The 21,215-nt window shown below is 41.3% G+C and overlaps 1 protein-coding gene across 1 annotated transcript in view; it reads right to left on the bottom strand.

The window, feature by feature from the left end:
- Positions 1–1,409: 1,409 nt before the first annotated feature.
- The window catches only part of tfpia (tissue factor pathway inhibitor a), a 37,574-nt gene continuing 17,768 nt past the window's right edge, over positions 1,410–21,215 (bottom strand). The window contains exons 2-7 of the mRNA XM_035175479.2: positions 18,973–19,176; positions 5,764–5,940; positions 4,793–4,870; positions 3,706–3,765; positions 2,557–2,739; positions 1,410–2,281 (exon numbers count right to left, since the gene is read on the bottom strand). Coding sequence (XP_035031370.1) covers positions 2,214–2,281; positions 2,557–2,739; positions 3,706–3,765; positions 4,793–4,870; positions 5,764–5,940; positions 18,973–19,176 — 770 coding nt within the window. The 3' untranslated portion in view covers positions 1,410–2,213. The remainder of the gene's footprint in view (positions 2,282–2,556; positions 2,740–3,705; positions 3,766–4,792; positions 4,871–5,763; positions 5,941–18,972; positions 19,177–21,215) is intronic.

Raw genomic sequence — 21,215 nt, 5'->3', positions numbered from 1 at the left:
TCTGGATAGTAATGTCTAATCTGATCTGCTCCTAACGATGATGGGTTCTTTCTCCATGCTCCACCCTTCCTCCAAGTTCAATCAAATCAGCTCAGTATTTTATTTTAACTTTAAAATCCTGCAGCTTTTCTCTGGGTTCTATAGCAAATGGGCCACATAGGTTCACTAGTGCGAACCTCCACCAAGGCTGATTGGCCACTTTATCACCATATTGTTATATAAATTGAGATCAGACACGTCCACATGATTATCCACATCCGCACCACATTCCCCCTGTTCATAGATATTAGCACAGATTTCTTCTTTCCATGAAGATGGCATTGTTTCTTGAGAAATATATTAAAATGTTGAAAAACACTCAACACTTGCAGCCTCCATAGAGACGACCTGGTCATGAAGTAAGTATTAAGTATTTAAATATAAAGGACCCATTCTGGGGTAAAAAAATAACATTTCATACGATTGAGATATTTACACAGTAGTGAAATCATCACGATAGGATTATTTTGTGTTCAATTTCAATCCCTTTTACCTAAATCTTACACACTGAACCTTTAAAAGAAGATTTATTTCCTTTCATGTTAGGTCACTGATGCAGTGTAAAACAATAATGACGTAGCCCCGTATAAGGTTGTTATGCTGGTGTTAGCTTTTAAATTCCATTTCTCCAGACAAACTGTGTCTTCCTGCTGTTTGGTGTTGGGCAGGTGGAGCACAACAGGTTTATGATGAGAGACTCTGTCACTGTAAGCAACATCTGTCTGATTACATGTAGTCATTTGATCAATTGTTAATGTAAAAAAAAACAATTAATAACTGCTGCTTTCTGTTAAACTTTTCCAAACACGAAGATTTAATTGCTACTGCAAAACCTTTTCTCTACCGTGTAAATTCTGGTGGGAATATTCTGCACTTTTTTATTCACTGGTCAAAACTTTAAGTCCAAATCTATCTGTGAGGACTTAGTGTGTTATTGCAGAATCCAAACTCCCCTCTGACTTTACTAAATCTCTTAAATCCCCCTCAGAAATAACAAGGTATGACTCAGGATCCTCACAGGTACGGTGAGCGCTGCAAGTAAAGATCAACACTGGTGAATTTAACAGACTCTACATTGGGGGTTGTGTTTATTTTGTATTAGTTGGTTCCTCAGAGAATAATTCATGGATCATGAAAAATGCATTTTTAGGTGAGTGTTTACAATTTGGTACAGATCCAAAGAAACTATAATTAAAAAAGTCCAGAGGAAGTTTGGCATGTGTGCTAATAAGTTGGGGTGTTTTTATTTTATATTATTTATTTTATGTTATTATAGTTGTTTAACTTGTACTTTGCACTAATACAAAACAGACTGATGGGGAATGAATATAGTATTTCAAAAAAGATAAGGACAAGTCAAAGAGAGAAAGTTGGAATATAGTGTAAATTTATTTGATGAAATCTGACTCTCCAGTTCTTTACAGCCATAAACTTACCTTACACAACACTGCCCCCCTCTGTTTCAACTCGACAACGACAACAAAGAACAACAACACCAGCAATACAATACAGTCATTTATAAAGCTGCATTATATTGATTTAAAAGGGGAAAAAAACTAAAAGTTCATGTATAATTAACCTTATCTGACAAGAGTAAAGCAGTCGCTACCTCGTTCACATTGATTTACAGCCGTGAGGACATGGTCCTCGTGATGAATGGTTTTGCTTGAGAGCATTTGGTTCTGTTGTCATTGATCCTGGAACAAGGATAATCCGCTGCTTTAATCTGCTAACGCTGCTCCTCACATTGATAAACAATAGTGGAGCTTCACCAATAAAAACACCGTAGAAAAAGCACAGTCACAGAACAAAAATCATAGAGTAACTTTGGCGTTTTTCTCAAAAGTCGCAGTAAAACGGTTTATATCAGTACGTTGGCAACACAGTTCTGAAACTGTTTGATTAAAGACATAATATTCACACGCAAAAGAGCTGATATGCATAACATTAGTGTAAAGAGCTGCATTATTAAATCAGCCAAACGTACGTTTTTTGTCTCTGAGATATTGAAACGCATAATGATTCAGTCACTACAAAGTTAAGTCAGGTGCACGAGAGGTTGGTCGGACACAAGTACTGTTGCACCGTGAAACACCTGCAGGAGTAAAGCTAGAAATACAAATATGGACATAAATACAGGTGACTTCTCAGTAGTGAAGGATCTGAGGCAGTGTTCAGACCGAGCGATGAACAATGTTGCCGAGGTTTTTCTTCCTTATCCGGATCATCGGGCTCCCGTGACCTGCAACAGAGCAACGGAAAGATATTGGTTTAAAATATCACTATTGTCGCGTTGTGCTTTTTCTTTTTAAACAAATTGCCAAACAGGAAGTGATTCTAGGAATGTTGCTGCCATGAGGTATGGGTTCCACATACACTGGGACAATTTGTGGAATTAGTAAGTAGATGATTCACTCAATGAAAGTTAGAGACTGTACATTGATTAAGTACAAAATTCATTTTCTTCTCTAAAATGGAAAGGTGCATTTCCAAGTCAATCTCCTGAAGTAATCTCACCATTTCTAATGCACTTTCTGAAACAGTGCTTCCGGGACATGAAGTTGTTCCCGTTTCCTCCGCATCCACTGTAGTGGAACATCTGGCATCTCTTGGCCTTGGAGTTGAAGAAGAATCTCTTCTCGGCACCGTCACATGTTCCTGTGTCCAATGAACTGAAGCACACCCCCTTGTGCTTCCTCTCTGTAAACAGTGAGAACCAGAAAATGTTTAGAATTAAGGCTGCAGCTTATTTTGTTTCCATTGTCCCTGTTTAGTCTGGAGCCATAATGATATATATCATCCTGTATGTTAGCCAATTTCAAAACATGCATGTTTTCAGGATTTACCTTTAAACGTTTACACTGTTTCAACTCAGGGATCTGCAGTGCAGCTTCTCCCGCTGTCATTCAAAGTGTCGTTCATCATATAACCACAAGATGTCAGTCTATGTTAACAGTCCATGGTGACACCTGATCAGTGGACTGACAGTTCAATCACTAAACTCAGCAAAGTGCTAACTAACATAACCGGATATTCATTTGTGACGTATATCAAACAAAAGTTATTCTAAATGTGTATAATAAATGGTCTGAATAACTCATTGTTGGTCTGAGGACTTCAACTTTTAATCCTGGTGTTATTTCTGAGAGAAACTTTGAAATATAATGAAGGTCTCATCATGAGGTGCACCACAGCAACAGGATGGTGAAGATCTACTGAGGCTCACTCATCCTGAATTGTTCCTGATAAAAGTCAAATTAAGTCTTTAAAAGACCTGTTCTCTCCCACTGCGGCACAGAAGATCCACAGAACACAACCACCATGACATGACAGTACGCTCCCTCACTGCTCACACACACTAATTAGAGAGTGGGAATACGCAGTGAATGGCCTGTGGGAAGGAGACTTTGGTTCTGCCCGTTGCTTTTCACCACCGAAGCAGTTTTGCCAGCTGTCTAACCATCTTGCATCACTAACACCGACGTTACTGGCAGCACACACGGGGATTTAGTAGATGAGGTGGATTTGCTTATTGTGAGGTTTGAGCATTTTAACAAGTCAGCACGGACTGTCTGATGATCTGAGGACAAGATGATTGAGTTGATGAAACCTCACATCAGGGAATCTGTCCCAAACCTCTGTGATTTACCTCTTCTCTATTCTTACCTTCTGTCTCCTGATTAGAGTAATTCAGTTGCACTTGAGGTTGAAGTAGAGCCAGTTTTTCTGAGGAAAACAGACACAACACATATATCAAGAAATCAGTCCTCTCATTATAAACAGGAGAAGAAAGAGAGTACAAATACTTAATTACTCTACTCAGTTACATTTTTCAAGTATCTATACTTTACTTGTGTATCTTTTTCAGTTTATTTATTATTTTATAGATTTCAACCTAAATGGACAATAACACAATCATAGATATGTCTCAACAACCACTCATCCAATTGATTTCCAACTTCGTGTGTGTTTCTGAGAGTTAATAACCACAGTTGTTAATGGCTGAAGCGATGCATTCGTGTCACTGCTTGCAACCGATGGCTGCGCCTGCTGAAAACTTGAAGAACAAGCTGCAGCAAGATGCAGAATCATCTGAGGTGTGGGAGTATTTTGGACGCAAACTCTGTTGAGTCTGTAAATAGAGTAAGTGTTTAATATTCTATAATCACTGCCCTGTGGTTATTTGCCTCTGCCAAGCAGTGCATGTCAAAATAAATATACAAATGTTTTTTTCAGATTCCCATCAAGTCACTATGACCTTTGGCCTTTGAACCAGTGCAATCTAATGAGGTAACACTTGAGTCCAGGTGACAACTGGCCAAAGTCTGAAGAAAATCCCTCAAAGCAGACGTAAGACATCAAAAACATGTTTTGTGAACTTGACCTTTGCCCCCCACCCCCCCAAGTGCTCAAACTGACACGTTCATGAGGCAAATACAAAAGTTTTCATTAAGTCACAGTGACCTTGAGCTTTGACCCTTGAAATTGTGATCAGGTCATCTCCAAGTCCAAGTGAATGTTTGTTTAGGATGTAATGAAACTTTTAAACCAAATTTGACGGAATTCCCAGTGAGGTCTTCCTGAGATTTTGCATTCACAAGACAAACAATAGGTTTAGTGAGGTCACAGCAACCTTGACCTTTAAACTTTTGCCCAGCATTGATGAACTGGACAATCAACTATATTTTCCGAAAAGATACAGAACGTTAATATAATATACTCTACGTACAGTGAGGTGTAGATTCAGTCTTACCAGGTACTTCGGTCGGCTGGACAACAGCTAATCTTCTAGCAGTGTGTGCGAGGACCTCTGGTGCCTCGGTGGGTTTTACTATGTGGACACGAAAGGAAATTAAATAAATAAAAATCTACATTAGAGAAAGTGTCTCCACATGAACGAGTTCGTGAGCCAATGTTTTTTTACGTCTTCTATATTTAGAGCAAATCTCATTTAGGTCCCGGTGATCAGTCATAATTAAAGTGAGTTTCATTTCATTAGTATCAGGAGGGAGAGGGTGTTGCTCTGAAAACAGATATGATCCTCTAATGAAACCGGACACAGTCATCTGTCTGAAGGCCAGCAACAAAAGAACAAAATAACAAAAGAACAAAAAGTACACAATCCTTTTTCCGTTGATTTTCACGACAACACTTACTCCTTATTTCCTTTGACGATTCTACGATCTAAATGTGCCTACGTCTGCTATAATCGAGTGTGTTCCGGTCACTTCAAGGTGATTTAAATGCTAAATCAAGGAGCAGTGGGATTTCACGGTCAACTCGGCAGAAAGCTAATTCTCTGAGGTGGAGCAGATGATGTCACCAGCTCTGAAACGAGTTTTCACTTGTTGTGCAGCAGCTGCGATCGGGCTGCAGTGCACACTCCCACGAGGGGGAAGGCAATAAGAAAGTCATTATTTCTGTTTGGTCGAATTAAAGAATTTACAACGACAAGGTAAAAAATGGGACTTCAATTATGACTTATAAGGCTGAGGTGTTGATGTGTTTTCTCTCGTAAAGCGTCGGAATATCACACATTTGTTGTATTTACAGACACAATCCAACTCCACCAAATGCTGACAATCTTCGGCGTGTTCACAGTGGCTGAGCACAAGAGCCCAGGAGATTTTATACGTGGGGTTTAAAGAGAATCTAACAATGCCGCTGCCACGACAGCCTGGGCGTTCGCCAGCCTCTCCTGCAAAAAGGGCAACACGGCCTCACCTGTGTTCGGACATCTCGCCTGGCACTCCGCCAGGCTCCTGAAGTTGTTGGCGTTGCCGAAGCAGCCGCCGTAATAGAAATGCTTGCACTCCTGACTCGTGCTTTCGAAGAAGTAGCGCTTCACCATCCCCCGACAGGGGCCGAAGGCCACGTCTAGATGACAGGGGTTCTTGTCGTCTAGGAAAAGATGGAGGGAGAAAAGGGAGGTAAGGAAATATATTACAACACTTTAGTCTTGAGTCTGTTGCTGGAAAACTTAATAATAAAATGTGAGTCTCTTTACAATGCATGATATGCAGCAGTTTTTTTTTTTACTCCATATTTGATATTCAGTCTGAATTGTGAGATCAATGATTTTCTACAACTCAGTTATTATTGAACATGAAAATTTTGGATTTGTTTCATGGTGACTTTGTCAAACTGAATTCTACAGTAGTTCTATATTATCACTTTCTGTCTCTCTGTCCTTCCTTCCTTCCTTCCTTCCTTCCTTCCTTCCTTCCTTCCTTCCTCCTGATGTACTTCACTACCTCAACCTAATTTTCAGTTTTCTACACTATCAATTATCTTACAACCAAAGTCAATGGTAGTTTTTCCACTCATATGCACCATGTGATGCAGAGCCTGGACCACATGACATGTTAAAAACCATGTTTTAAAAAGAAAACCCACAGTAGTACAGACATGAGGAGGGAAGACCAACCCTTGTGAGGCCTGTGTACAGTAGTATGAGCAATAAAAGACCAGCAGGCCACACAGCCAGACCACCACCTGTCTCCCCAAACCACACAGTGACACTTCCACTGTCAGGTTCGTCACTTTGAGCAAGAACTTCCTCGTGTTGCCTTGTCCCCAGTGAACCACATCTCCTCCTCTGCCACTTCTCTGCTTTTCTTTTTTTGTGTCACATCTTCTCTTTCTCTTTCTCCTCCCTCAGCTCCCACTTCTCCTGCTCCCCCTCACAGCAGTTATCACACGTTTCATCACACATCACTCTGCACCTTCCACAGTATATACAACATATATAACAGGTAGGTTTCCAGTTTCTCTGCCCTTCCTTGGATTGTTTGTTTGTCCAACTTTTGTGAGTTTTTTAAAGTATCTAAATTTCAAAGTAGAAATAATTTTTACTTCTTTGTATATAATATAATTTGTATCTTATATTCACTCTGATCAGCGTTGTGTTACTTTGAACGTCACCACCTTCTGTTCTGCTGCATTTTGTGAAACCCTGCTGTTCACCTGAGTAAGTCGTCACCGTCACAATCTGAAACACAGGCAGCAGCACGAATCTCTGCCCGCCTGACTGACATCTCTCAGTGGATGTCTGCACACCACCTGAAAATTAACCTTGACAAGACTGAACTACTTTTCCTTCCAGGGAAAGACTCTCCCACCCATGACCCCGTGTTAACCCCCACTCAGACTGCTAGGAACCTGGGTGTGACACTGCCAACATTACTGTAACAACACGTTCCTGTAGATTCATGCTGTACAACATCAGGAGAATACGCCACCTTCTCACTCAGAAGGCGGTGCAGGTTCTGGTCCAGGCCCGGGTCATCTCACGCCTAGACTATTGTAACTCCCTCCTGGCAGGTCTACCTGCTGCTGCCATCTGACCTCTGCAGCTCATCCAGAAAGCAGCAGCTCAACTGGTCTTTAACCTAAATTCACTCACACTACTCCGCTCCTCCGCTCCCTTCACTGGTTACCGTGGCTGCCGCATCCGTTTCAAAACATTAGTACTTGCATATGCCTGCAACGGATCGGGTCCAGTCTACATCCAGGACATGGTCAAACGTTACACCCCAGCCCGCTCCACTCGGCCAATCGGCTTGTTGCTCCTCACTGCTAAACACTCATCAAAATCACGACTGTTTGCTGTCCTGGCTCCTAAATGGTGAAATGAGCTCCCCATTGACGTCCGAACATCAGAAAGTTTACACATCTTCCGCCGCAAACTAAAAACACACCTCTTCCGACTATACCTTGAATAACATTTTTAAAACTAACAATTTAGTAGCACTTAAAATGGCACTTACTTATTGCACTTTGAAGTTTTGCTTTTTTGAAGAAATTGTACTTTCTCGATTCTTGTTGTTCTGGGTTTGTACCCTCATGGTTGAATGCACTTATTGTAAGTCGCTTTGGATAAAAGCGTCAGCTAAATGTAATGTAATGTAATGAAAGCTAAAAACATTAACGAGCGATAGCTCTGTTGACCAACACAGGTGCAATGTAACAACAGCAGAGACAGAGAGAGAGAGAGAGAGAGAGAGAGAGAGAGAGAGAGAGAGAGAGAGAGAGAGTGTGTGATGTGTGTGTGTGTGTGTGTGTCCAACCATGGCCTGTGTACTGGGCTCAATGGTTTACTACGGAGATAGATGAAAAACAGTTTCAGTTTTAACTCCACATTCGCGTACATGAAAGAGAAATCTTTAAATAACAGTGATACTCTCTAACTCTCCTGATCCTGCTGCTGAGGCAGTGAAATAAAACCTCACTGAGCCGTCAAAGTGTTCATCAGAACAAGCTCATGCTGTAAACCCAAACTCTGATCAAACCCCAAATCCTTTATTTTACATTATTGTGCAGATCCAATGCTTCCAAAATATCAAATATGAAGTTTTGGGGACTGATGTGTACAACATTGTTAGAGTATACGACTGATTATGATTAAACTTTAAATCTGCTCTGATTTTCAATGGGTTAATCGTGTTAACTGGTGCTATCATAGATCATTTCATCCATAAATATCAGTCTTACTATTTTCATATAATTCATATAGTATAATAATAATTATGAAAGATTATTTATCATTAACTGTAGTTGATTTTCTCCAATTGACGTAAATCTAGTGCAGTAAGTTTCCACATATCATAGATTATGTGTCTGCCCCAGTATTATGTTCTGAATTCATTCTACGAATAGAGACAAGCTGACAGAAACAAAACAAAGACACGATGTTCACTATCATCCGGCTTCAGGAGGTTAAATTGCTGCGTTTGCACGTTTTCTCGATACGTCACCAATCGATTCACTACAGCTTCATCATCTAATGGAGAGAGACAGGGGCTTTTTTCACATAGAGGCTGATTGTTAATATTGATTTGTTAATACATCACATCAGAAAGATAAATGTCTAACATGGCTGGCAAAAAATGTTTGTACATATCAGCTCATTAACCCTAAGTAAACTATTCCTCCGGAAACAGCTCCAGAGGGTTGTGGCCCCTCGCCAGAGAAAACTTCAATATTTTGACGAAACTTTTTGACTTGATAATTAACTCTGGCATATCTCACCAAACAAGTCAAGACAATTCACTCTGAAGAAATGTTGCAGCATTTATATTTTCTATCTTGCTGAAAAGTCTGATGAGAGTAAGGTTACCGCTCTAATGTCTGTTAACTCAAATGTAATGTTTGTGCCTGCAGTAAAAAGACAAACTGCAAGTTTTGTGGGGAACACGACACACAGGAGGAAACTCAACGGCCCTATGCTCATATGCCCCTATGGCCTTATGGCTCTATGGCTCTATGGCTCTATGGCTCTATGGCTTTATGGCTCTATGCCTCTATGCCTCCGCTACCCAGTGCAGTTTCAATCTACTAAGATTTGTTTTTCAGACTCATCTGAGGTCACCATGACCTTTGACCAATGAAATCTAACCAATCGATCTTTCTGTCCAAGTGACAACTGTGTCAAAATTTGAAAAGATTCTTTAAAGGCTGACTTGCGATATCACGTTCAAGAGGCAGAACATGCATCCGACTGTGACGTTGACCAACAGCTTCCAATCAGTTCATCCGCCAGTCAAAGTGAACGTGTCTGCCAATTTTGAAATGATTCTTTCAAGGCGTCCTTAAAAATAACCCGTTCTCAAGGAAAAATAAGTTTTTTCAAATCCTTGAGACTCGAAGTGAATGTTTGTGACAGATGAAATGAAACTCCCTGTGGATGTTGATGATATATCACATTCACAAGAACAGGAGGTCACAGCGATGTTGATCTTTGACCTTTGATCATCAAAGTCATACTTGAATCCAAGTTAATGTTTGTATCAAATCTGAAGGCGTTCTTAATAAAAAACCGTACTGCCTCTGGCTGGCTGTCTGGCACTGAGGCATTAAAGTGAGAATTCAGTTTCAACATGGACTTTTTCCCATTTTACAGTTTAGCTCACTGGTTGCTCCGACAAACCAGTGAAGAAACAGATTTCCCAAACATTCAAACAATTTCTTTACAAGGATATGATGGAAGTTAAGTGACCGCACAGTGCGATTTGCTGATTCATGAAACACAAACTTAATTACAAATCTATAAGTATCAGTCTTATTATTTTAATCATCAGAGCTGTTTCCTTGTGATATCTCTGTGTCCCAGCAGCCGAGGACTCCTGATGTCGGAGGACGTCCAACAGCAGATGCTCACTCTCTGTTTGGTTGAGCTGTTAAGTCTTTGTATAACCACACTCCACTGAAGGTAAGCCATCTAAATGCATCACTTTCTCGGGGTGACTTTGACTTAAAAGCATGGGGAATGAGATGTGTCAAAGGGTAGTCCCTCTCCCGCTCTCCTGCTCTCCCTCTCCAGTGATGCACTGATGAATAATTCAGAAACACAGTTCTCTATTAAAGCTGTGAAGGTGGATGAGGTGATTTATCTGGGTTATTTTCTTTTTTTTTGGGGGGGGGGTCCCCAGCTGTGAACCATATCGCTGAGCGCTCCAGAGAGTTTTCGGCCTCTGAAACTCGATGTTCCAGCTAAACAGACCTCGGTGTTTGAGAGGGATGAGGAGGATTCTGAGAGTTTACCTGGTCTGGTTCACTTTCACACCCAGAAAGATGAGAAGGTTTTAGCTCTATTGAAAACAAACAACGTTTAGACTATAAGACCCCCCCCCTTGTCACCACTTCAGTTTCTGTGATCTTTTTTTTTCAAGAGCTTGGTATTTCAGTTTGAGAGCAGGACTTATTTATTTGACGATTGCATAATGCTCTCACTCGAAATCCTCCGATTGTGCTTAGATTGCCTGCGCTCCAGCTCCAGCTCTTCCTCAATCCTCACACTGCTCCTGTTCGCACTTTACACATCCGCCCTCTGATTTCTCCTCAGCTCTCCGATTTTTCCTTCTTCTTTCGTGCAACAAAACATTCCCCAACCCACAGAATGGCAGGTGTGGTGATGGCAGATGAAATTGCCCCCTGCACCCCCCTGAGGAGAAGAGCTGAAGTGTGAGTGTGAGTGTAAGTGTAAGACCTTCTCTCCAACTGAGAGACCACCCTCTTGGTAAAGATAGAGAGAAGAAACCTGTAACTTTCTTCCTTCAATGTTCTTATTGAATTCAATTTCCTCCTAAATGTGCTGACGCAGACTTGGCGAGTGTCTGTGGGGAAACAAACAGACAACTGAATTCTAATGGAGGAGATATAAATGAATGAAGACATAGAAACACCAGTGGCCACTGGATGGAGACACACAGTCAGTCCTGCACACAGTCCCAACCAAGTCAGCTCCTTTTCATGCTCCAAAACAATAACATCATGTAACGTGCGATATACATCTATTATGTGGAGGTAAAATGTTTTTATGTTTGAAGAATGAGAAGCATAAGGAATAAATGGAAAAGCAGATTTTCTTTTAGATCATTCTCATCTGTAGTTGAAGGAAACAATCGGTTTGCGGTTAAAAATCATTTTACTCTGTTGATAAAATAAATGATTAAGATCATTTCCTGTTTTTGTCAAATAAATAGCCTCAAACCACAAAATGATGTGAAATTACAATCACATTACGCAGAGAAATAAACCAGAGGAGAAAATAGAAAGGCTGGAACGATCAGGAGCGTTTCATGTTGCTGCCTGAACATTTGCTTTAATTATGAAACAGGTATGTTCTTATTTCCCAGTTTACTGAAGAATCGACCTTATTCTCTCACCTCCAGCAGCATCGTATTGTTCGTGCCGTCGTCCGTGTTCGCACACTGGGCAACAAACAAGTTCACCTGTCATGAAGAAACACCGACTCTGTGTCTCTGACCTCTTCAAGCTGAGCTGTGAAAGTGAAGCCAGACTGAAGAAAGAGATTGTGACACCTTGGATGTGAGTCATTGGTGTTTCAGTAAAACAGCAAAGTGAGGAAATGAAAGTCTTTTTCTAGACTGTAGAGTAAAAAAAACAAACATTGGTCTGTGACCTTAACGAGAACCGTGTTGTGGATCCGTCCCTGGCTCTGTTATCACTCGTAAGAAACGTGAGACGATCCTCGGTGGCTAAGTGGTAATAATTCAAATGTGAGTGAACCAACGAGCAGTTTGAGAATTCGATGATAAAGACCTGCTGCACAGGACGGGTCAGATTTAATCGCAGCGCACAAAAACCCATTAGCCCCTGAGAAAGGTTTTCTGTAAGTCAGAAGAGTGTTGACATTTTCAAATGTCTGCAGCTGCTAAATCAAATCCCGCTTGTTGACGTTACTCAGCTCGATGTGAGTTGAAACCGTTTCCTCTGCAGAGAAGTGTTCTCCTTTACCGCCCAGCTAATCGCACCTGGCTTTTAAAGGGAACAGGAGCTGGCACACGGATGAGTTTATTGCATGTTACACCCAAAACACACCCGTGATGATTGAAGAGACTAAGTCCAGTCTTTTTAAAACCATGCACCTGGTGCAGGAACCTTTTCTGTCAGGAAAAGGAATGAAAGGGGATTTGGACGTGTCCTAAATTCACATGTGAAGAGCGCGTAGATAATTAAAACAGAGCCCAGTTAAGATTAAGATTCAAAGTTATACTGCAAAGGTAAGAAACAATGAAACTGGAACATGCTGTGGTTAGTAAACATAAACGTGCTGATTGGTGAAAGTTGGACTGATGCTAATTTAGTTTCTTTCTAAATTAATTCTCAAAGGACAGAATAGAGTTAATAAGCCAGAAATCAATGAACATTGATTTGGCTCGAGGCTGCGTAATGTTCTCATTAATGGCTTCATCTATTTGCAGCTATATCACACTCATGCTTCTTGTTTGTAAATATCACATCCTGCACTGAGCGCTATTCTGAGTCTTTGCTTCATTCCATAAACACTGCACCTTTAAGGTTGTGAGATGATCTCTTTCCAAATGACGTGACTCTCATCATCATATTTATTCTGCGTCATGTTATTGCAGCTCTAACTTGAAGTTCTATGATGTTAATGTTGACATATTTATGTGTTTATGACCATTGTGTCAAATGTAGAATATTCTCTATTTTCAGTTCTTGAGACTTTGGGTTTATTCATTTCAGTTTCACACTGAATGTATTTACCTTGTTGTGTCTCCTATGCTTCAGATACGTCCTGTCTTTGTCTGGTTTGTCTGTCCAATGTGTTTCACCTAATCCCAATTATCCTGCCTCCCTTGTGTTAATATCCCCTGTGCTCCCCAGTCTCCTCTGTCTCAATACGTTTCTCTTCTGTTGACCCAGTCAAGTTTATCACTTCTGTTTAACTCCCTGGTCGTTAATCTTCGTCTCTACTATGTTCATTTGGAGATTTGGACTTTCTGGATCTGCCAACCTGAGCCTACTAAAAACTGTAAGCATGCCTTCTTTATTAAACTCACCTAAAAGCACCTCCCCTAAAAGGTTCTCTGCCAATGTTTATGAGTCTGAACCAGTTTATCATGACTATGTTCATATGCCTGCTGTTTATAGGCCTGGATGTATATTGCTCTGGAGTAGCACAGTTATGTATAGAGCCCAACGTGCTGTGTTTCTTACCACGAGGACAAACATAATAACTGACTCATTTCTGTAAAGACATTACCATTAGATAACCAACCAGCACCATCTGCTTTCAAAGCAAAACAATAACAGGAACTGGAAATAATTGCTCATAAATTAGCAATGAGGATACGACAAAGACAGGTAAACAAAGATAAAGTTAAAGTAAAGATGAATTACAATGCTGAGAGAGGATATGTGTTAAAGGAGTGAAAAAATGGATATTAAAATAAAATTTGAATAAAATGATACACAAGTACAAGAAAATCTACGATGTATAAATACAGATATGAATAATTCAAATTAGATTAAAAAGCCAGACTGAAAAAGAGATAGAACAAAATGTTGCTCTTGAACGTCTGCTGCTCTCAGGGTCTTCAGAGGAGCTGCTCCAGAACATTATTCTGACTTTAGGTGGAATTAAAACGCTACTGGACGACCTGAGGCTTCAGGTTCAAAGGGTAAAAGCACATGTGATAACGAGGTGGGACGGAGACCATGATGAGCTTTATCAACCAATACAATGATTTTTAAAATCCATTCTGCAGCAGACAGGAAGCCAGAGTCCTGTGTTCTCTCTCTGTCAACACTCACAGCAGCAGTAATAAGCATATGTGCAGCAGCGTCTCCGTATTGACTCGACAGAGAAACCAGTGTGTTCCTCTGGTGACGCAATTAATTCTTATCCCTGTTTCTGATGAGGGGCTCAAAGCTGAGATCTCAGTCAAGGTTTAGTGGCGTTTACGGCCATTTTAAATTGAATGGACAAATTGCACATGAACACAACTTTGACCCCCATCTCCACACTGCAGATTTTTGAAAAAACAGCCTTGTGTACACAGCATTATTTCTATTTTTTTTTGTAAATACTTTTTTTGCCCCTTTGTGCTGCTGCTGCTTTCTTGTGCTGCCATGTCATTTGTGAATTTCCAGAGAGGACCAATTAGAGGTTGTTTTGTACTTTCAACACTACACTTAGCAGTAGCTGGCAAGTTTAGTCGTGACCATGTTATTATCGATGAATGGCTTCAGTTTCCCTGTTTCTTCTCACACACACACCTTCTCAGTGACCTTTGTCCATCTGCTTTTAGTCATCCTCAGTTTCTCTGGCATTGTTGAGATGTTATTTTTATACTGGGAACTGCTAACATAGTTGGTAGCAGACTATATACTACGACGTGTTATATACATGACATGCCAAAGCATCTTGATGGCCCCCTGGTGGCTGGCTGCAGTATAGGTCACGATTCCCACCTCCTCCATGTTAGTCGTTGGGCCATGGGCCGAAATAAGAAAATACATGCCAAATACATTTTTCTCAAAGATGGCTTCTGTCATTTTAGGGAATTCTAATCACGCTGATGTATGTTCAAGTGCTCATTTTACCAGTAAGTCAATTAGTTATTTGATACTGTAAAAATGATTGACAGCTGAGCCTGACACCCAATTGGTTGCTATTGTCCAGACTCAGGCTCCAAATGATCAAGATGACAGTGTTCGTATCTGGGATAGTTTGATTTCATTTAGTCCATATTTAAATACAGTTTAAATTCAAAATCTCAATTTGGGATGCAGTTTGTTTAAATTGGGAAAACGTTTATTTATTTCCGTGACAGTTTTGACTTTTGCTTTCAAAGCAAAGGTAAAGCACGGCAAAAATGGATAACGGGCAAAGGGGCGTGATGCAATTTAGATAAAAGCAATGACAATAAGGTGTCATACTAAACTGTAACATAAATCAAAACATTTCAACCAACAACCAGTAAGTACGCTTTATCGCTCTGTTTAATGGACTCATTTTCTTTATGATAGAAAAAAACAAATCCACGTTATTCACACCTCAGTAAGACTTTGACGTTCCACCTTCACATTCCCGTCCAGTTTTATTTTTATATCGCCTCAAGATCAGCTGCAGTTGACAAAACGACAAATCTATCGTGACAGCGCAGACGTGTTAGTGTAGAGGCAGACGGGGCCACACTCACTACATCAATACGGAGGCACGCTGCACATACAGTAATTGCCTGCAGGATGCAAATTCATTCACCGTCCTCTTGTCTGACTGCTTAATGGATCCCGTGGCGTGCAATAGGGAGGTGAAGGTTACCCGTGGGAGAAAGCACTCTGTCACACCACAGAATAACAGGCCATTTAAATACATTGATAGATGTGTTATTGCCATGCGTGCAAGGGCGGATTTAACGGTGCACAGGCAGGCTTGAGTATAAGAGGTGTGTTTCATGCTGTAGGTGACAGACAGAGTTACATACAGTACACAGCTGTTATGTCAGAGAAGAAGAGGCGTTCCTCTCAACCCGTTCACCGGTTTCCACGTTTCTCACGCACACATTATCTGAGCGCTGCCCCACTCAGCTGAAGTGCTTTTAAACTAAGCCATTGCAAGACAATGCGTCTCACGCTGAATTATGGATAGGTTTAAACTCCTGAGTGTGAAAGGTCTAATTGTCGTGGCTTTGATTGCTTTTAAAGAGCAGCGGCTTGAAGATGCATTACTGACGCCCCACGACGACACAGAGTATCACTCCACTTCCATCCAGCCACGTGCTCCTTTGTGCCGTCAGCCATTAGACTGCCCAACGCCAGAGCACCTACACTCAAACACGGACAACTTCAGGAAAGAACTGCTGCACATTTTGTACTAAATCTATTATAAAGAATGGACAAATTGCACAAGAACACAAGTTTGACCCCCATCTCCACTCTGCACATTTTCGAAAAAACAGCCTTGTGTACACAGCATTATTTCTACTTTTTTAAGGAAGTAAACACGTCTTTTGTCCCTTTGTGCTGCTGCTGCTTTCTTGTGCTGCTGTGTCATTTGTGAATTTCCAGAGAGGATCAATTAAAGGTTGTTTTGTACTTTCAACACTACACTTAACAATAGCTGGCAAGTTTAGTCTTGACCATGTTAAGATCGATGAATGGCTTCAGTTTCCCTGTTTCTTTCCACACACACACACCTTCTCAGTGACCTTTATCCATCTGCTTTTAGTCATCCTCAGTTTCTCTGGCCTTGTTACAACACATCAAATGCTTTGTGCAACATGTAGTGTTGTAATTCAGCTCCTGTGTGTGTGTACTAGTGCAGTGCCTGTTCTGAACCGTGCCTGTTTGCTTGGTCTGATGTGTCGATGCTCCAGAGCTTCTTCAGAATGACCCCTTGTCCCTTAGTGAGTCCTCCTCAAACAGTTCTACAGTATACTGTCTCTTTTTTATTGTCTGTGTGCTGGACGTTGTGTCGCAGAGCTTTTTATAAACAGTCCATAGTGCCGAGTGGATTGTGAAGTGATTCTCCCATCAGTGCCTCACGACGATATTGATAATGTGACAAATCCAATAACTAAACACATCATCACCAACTTTAAATTATAGACGCGTGTTCGTATTGCAAACCAATCTCTGTGTGTGGAAGGTTTTTATACCCACATGGTATCAGGGAGGAGAGAGAGAACGTTAACTGGATCCCTGCGAATGTCTGGATGGTTTTATCTGTATGTTAAACTCATCACTGACCTGGGAACACTGCCCCCACCCCATCCACAATCCAATGGGGGAAAGTATTTTTAGCCACATTTTTCATTCCACCCGGAATTAAGGATCTTAATTGAACACTGAGCCTTTCTTACATTTTTTTAAGCAGCAGAGGCACAAACACTTGAAACATGAACACACTGCTCATGTAAAACACAGGCATCCACCCATGTATAACGTTAATTACTGTACACAGACTTAATTCTGTGATACAACCTCCTCCCTCTTTATTGCTGTGTTTGTTCACTCGGTTGATGAATGATTTGCCAGTGATAGCTTCTATCTAATCTAATCAAACTGCATTATAAAACATTATCCTTCCTGCTAATGGAGGAGATGCCACCTGTTTGCTCAGGTTAACCAAGATGTGGATGGATTCCTGAGAACTTTCGGTTTCACACTTCAAAACTGTATTTTTTTTATCTGCTTTAGACAAATGCTGAGAGGAGATGGAGAAAATAACATGCATTAATTTATTCATGCTTCTCCTTGGCTAACCACAGTTATGCAAATGAGACACAGCTTTTTATATCTAAAACTCGCTAATCAGCAGCTGAAGCTTTGGTGGTTGGTGCGAGAAGCCTATGGGCAGCGAGGAGCATTTCATGATTGGTGCACCTAGTTTTGTGGAATCATATTATTTAAAGCCTTCACAAAGGCAGACATTTTTGCAAGAACACAAAAATGACAAACGCTCAAACAAGCATGACGAGCCAGAAGGAGATAAGGTCTACATCAACGATCTGCCATATAAGAGAGAAGAACGCTATGTTCCATGTAATATACGGGCGAGGCAGACGGGGCAGGATGTGATGCAACGAGGATAAATTTAGCTGCAAACTTGTAATCATACCGAGCAGCGCTAACCAATCCTAAAGAAACTGGTGTGTAGTAGTTTGTGGGGCCTGCTCAGTACAGTGGGCATGCATTTGTTTTACATGAACAACGTGGATACACAGAAAGTGAAGGAGTTTTGGGGGCATTTGGATGAGAGGCCCGAATGCAAAGGAAAAAGTTTGCTTTGTAAAAATATTCACACTGGTCTGGTCAGGGCATAAATTCAGAAAATGTCTCCAAAAATGAATAAATGAATATATATACGTAGGCGTATGTGCTTATGCATAAAGGGATTATTTTTTGTGTTTGTACAGATATTTGTATATGAGGACGTGCTCATATTTCATCATTGTATTCACATTTAAAGCACTCTGACCTTTTCTATGAAATGATGCTAAACAAATAAAGAAATAATTAAACTGAGCAGAATATTTTGGCAACACTAGTTTCCCAAGCCTGACTTCCATAGCAACAGTAACCAGGAGAGGCTGTCACATGTCAGCCGGGCCGCTGGCTGGAGATGGACACACAGCGGTGGCCTCTCTCTATAAGATCTTTTCTATCTTTGACCACAAGGTCACACATTTCACCAGCAGGGCCAAGTGATCTATAGTGACTCTTAAACAGTTTCTTCTCCGAGGCCGCACTCGTCCAGCGTCTCTGGCACCGCTTGCTTTTTCAGTTAAAATGATGGATTCTACGTTTTATCGTGGTCAGTTTGAGAATATTTAAAAATCCATTTTCAGTCCGAGGATCCACCTCCCGAGACATGAGGGAAATTGGGAAATTTCAATTTCTTAGAGTTTGAACACTTTTTCAATAGTAAGGATTAATTCATTCTACTTTATCATCAATTTATTGGCCTATGTGTAACCCATAAATAATACAATACTGACTGCCTCTCTTCCAAGTGGCCGTTTTTTCAATAATCAATGCCTTAAGGAACAGTCATTAAAAACAAATCTGATCCCTTGTAAGCAGCCCGATGCTTTAATACATCATTTTTGAATGTGTGGAAGCATTTTGTTTTCATGTTGCTGTCAGTGTCGGACTCACCTGAGACGACACACGTTTCCTTGCATGCTTCAATGGTCTCAAAGTTGTTGGCGTTCCCTCCGCAGCCTCCGTATTCAAACGGCTCACAGTGTCCCGTGTCCACGTTGAAGAAGAATCTGTCCTTAATGGCCTTGCAAGGCCCCGGCTCGTCCTTCAGGGCGCACAACTCGTTGAAGATGAAGAGCTCGGGTTGGGCTCCTTCTGCTGCAGCGGGATAGAAAGACAGCGTTTAGTTCTCCACTTCCTGTGGCACTCTGTGTGTGTGGGGGGGGGGGAAAGAAATTAGGTCATAGCATCAAACTCTAACCTCAGGCTTTGAGATAAGGTAAAGTTTCATGGCAGTATAATTTCCTAAAGACTGTTTGACAGCTTACCGTCTTTATACTGCGTCGCGCAGGGAGGCTGTGTGGAGGATTTGATAAGTGCTAAGAAAGGAGCTGTGACCTGAATGACTCAACATTTGGACGGAATAATTAACCACAGGCAAATGTCAGGAAATAACGTCTGTAGAGCCACTCACATACTATTTTTGATATAATATAAATAACTGAAAATAAAACACCTGCAGGCACAGGTCTCCAGGTGTTTCTATTCAGCTTTATGATGCAAAGAGAATAAGGCACCTCTATCCCCTCCAGTGCATGAAAGCAGATCCAGGTTTGTGGCAGTTGGCAGAAGAAGAGTGACTGAAAGCTGTGGAAATCTCCCACGTGCACCACACAGCATTAGCTTTCACTGGGGCAGATCGAGTGGCCTATTGCAGAGAGTGAGAGTGTGTGTTTTAAATCATCTGTTAGAAAAGTCGCCCAACAGCAAGAAGCTTCTGGGTTTGAGCCCCAGGGGCAGATCCAGGGGTGGGACCAGGGGGCAATGGCCCCAGCGGAAATCTGATTGGACCCTAAAGTACCTCTGTCCTGTCAGGAGTTTTAATAAACTATACATATACTAACAATATCATCAGTAAATTACAGTTTGTTCAGAATAAAAATGAACAAGGCGCGATTTTCAAAATGCATTAGATGACGCGTGGCTTTGTTCAAAACTATAAAGCTAACAGTAAGCAAGGAATAACTTAAACGTGTGACTGACTTAATCAGTAAATGTAAATGGTAAATGGTCTGTATCTTATATAGCACTCTTCTAGTCTTGATGACCACTAAAAGCGCTTTACATTTACAATTGTGCATTGATGTTAAGACATATTTTAGCCCCTCTGTGTAAATTGTTGCCGCTCTTTGGCCCCTGATTTAGAAGAATCATTGATACGGCCCTGGTACGTTCCCCCTGGGTCTGCATGGGTCTTCTCCAGGTTCTCCAGCTTCCTACCACAGTCCACAGACATGCAAGTTGGGTTAATTGGAGAGGCTGAATTTCTGGCGACCTGTCAGCCAGGATTGGCTCCAGCCGTTGTGTGAGGGGGGCTAGATAATGGATTTGTGACTCTCTGTTTGATGAGAGTTCAGTTAAAATTGTGTTGGACAGAGACCAAGGTCGCATTTTTCCACAATTGTCAAACATCACACAGGCACCTGCTGTGGACTCAGACCCACTGCGTCTCTTTCCCTGTCAGTCATGAAGGCTCGGGTCGTCAGATCTGAACCATCTGAGCTCCACCAACCTCTGAGGCCAATGTTAATGTCAATGTCTGCCTCTGTCCTTTAGGTCGGGTCGGTTCAGCCCGGTTGTAGTGATGCAGTTACTTCAATAGCCACTGAGAAGTCAGGAATATCCATTGTTTACAGAATGCAAGTCAACTCACACATACGTGCATTAAGCAGTTATCTGTAGCACATTTTGTGATTTAGCTTTATATGAGTTTAATCATCATCTAATTCTTTATCATCTAAGGTTTTCACCTCATGGAAAACCAACATTAAATTCCCTTTCCTGTAAGGTGCAAAGTTTCATCAGCACACAGCCTCTAAAAGGAGACATGCTGCCCTTTCCCCAGCACAGCAGTCGACTAACAGTCCCTCTGCCAGACCAGGTAATAAGGGCAACAGCTCACCACTGTAACACTCCTGCTCCACCCGTCCAATTCCATCTTATAACCGGGAGCTGAGGGAACACAAATCAAACACTCCCAATCTCTCCTCCCTTCCACATGACCTATGGTATTGCTGCTGCGTGTCAGAGGTGGAGTGAGGGTGGCTATAGGCTGCTCCCTGGAGTCTGGTGGTGGTGCTTTTTTTACATTCTTCTTGCTGTGGCTGATAAGCAGCAGCAGACTGGGTCAACAGGGG

The sequence above is a fragment of the Hippoglossus stenolepis genome, chromosome 13, assembly GCF_022539355.2.
Source record: "Hippoglossus stenolepis isolate QCI-W04-F060 chromosome 13, HSTE1.2, whole genome shotgun sequence".
NCBI lineage: Eukaryota > Metazoa > Chordata > Actinopteri > Pleuronectiformes > Pleuronectidae > Hippoglossus > Hippoglossus stenolepis.
This window is presented reverse-complemented; position numbering and strand designations above follow the sequence as displayed.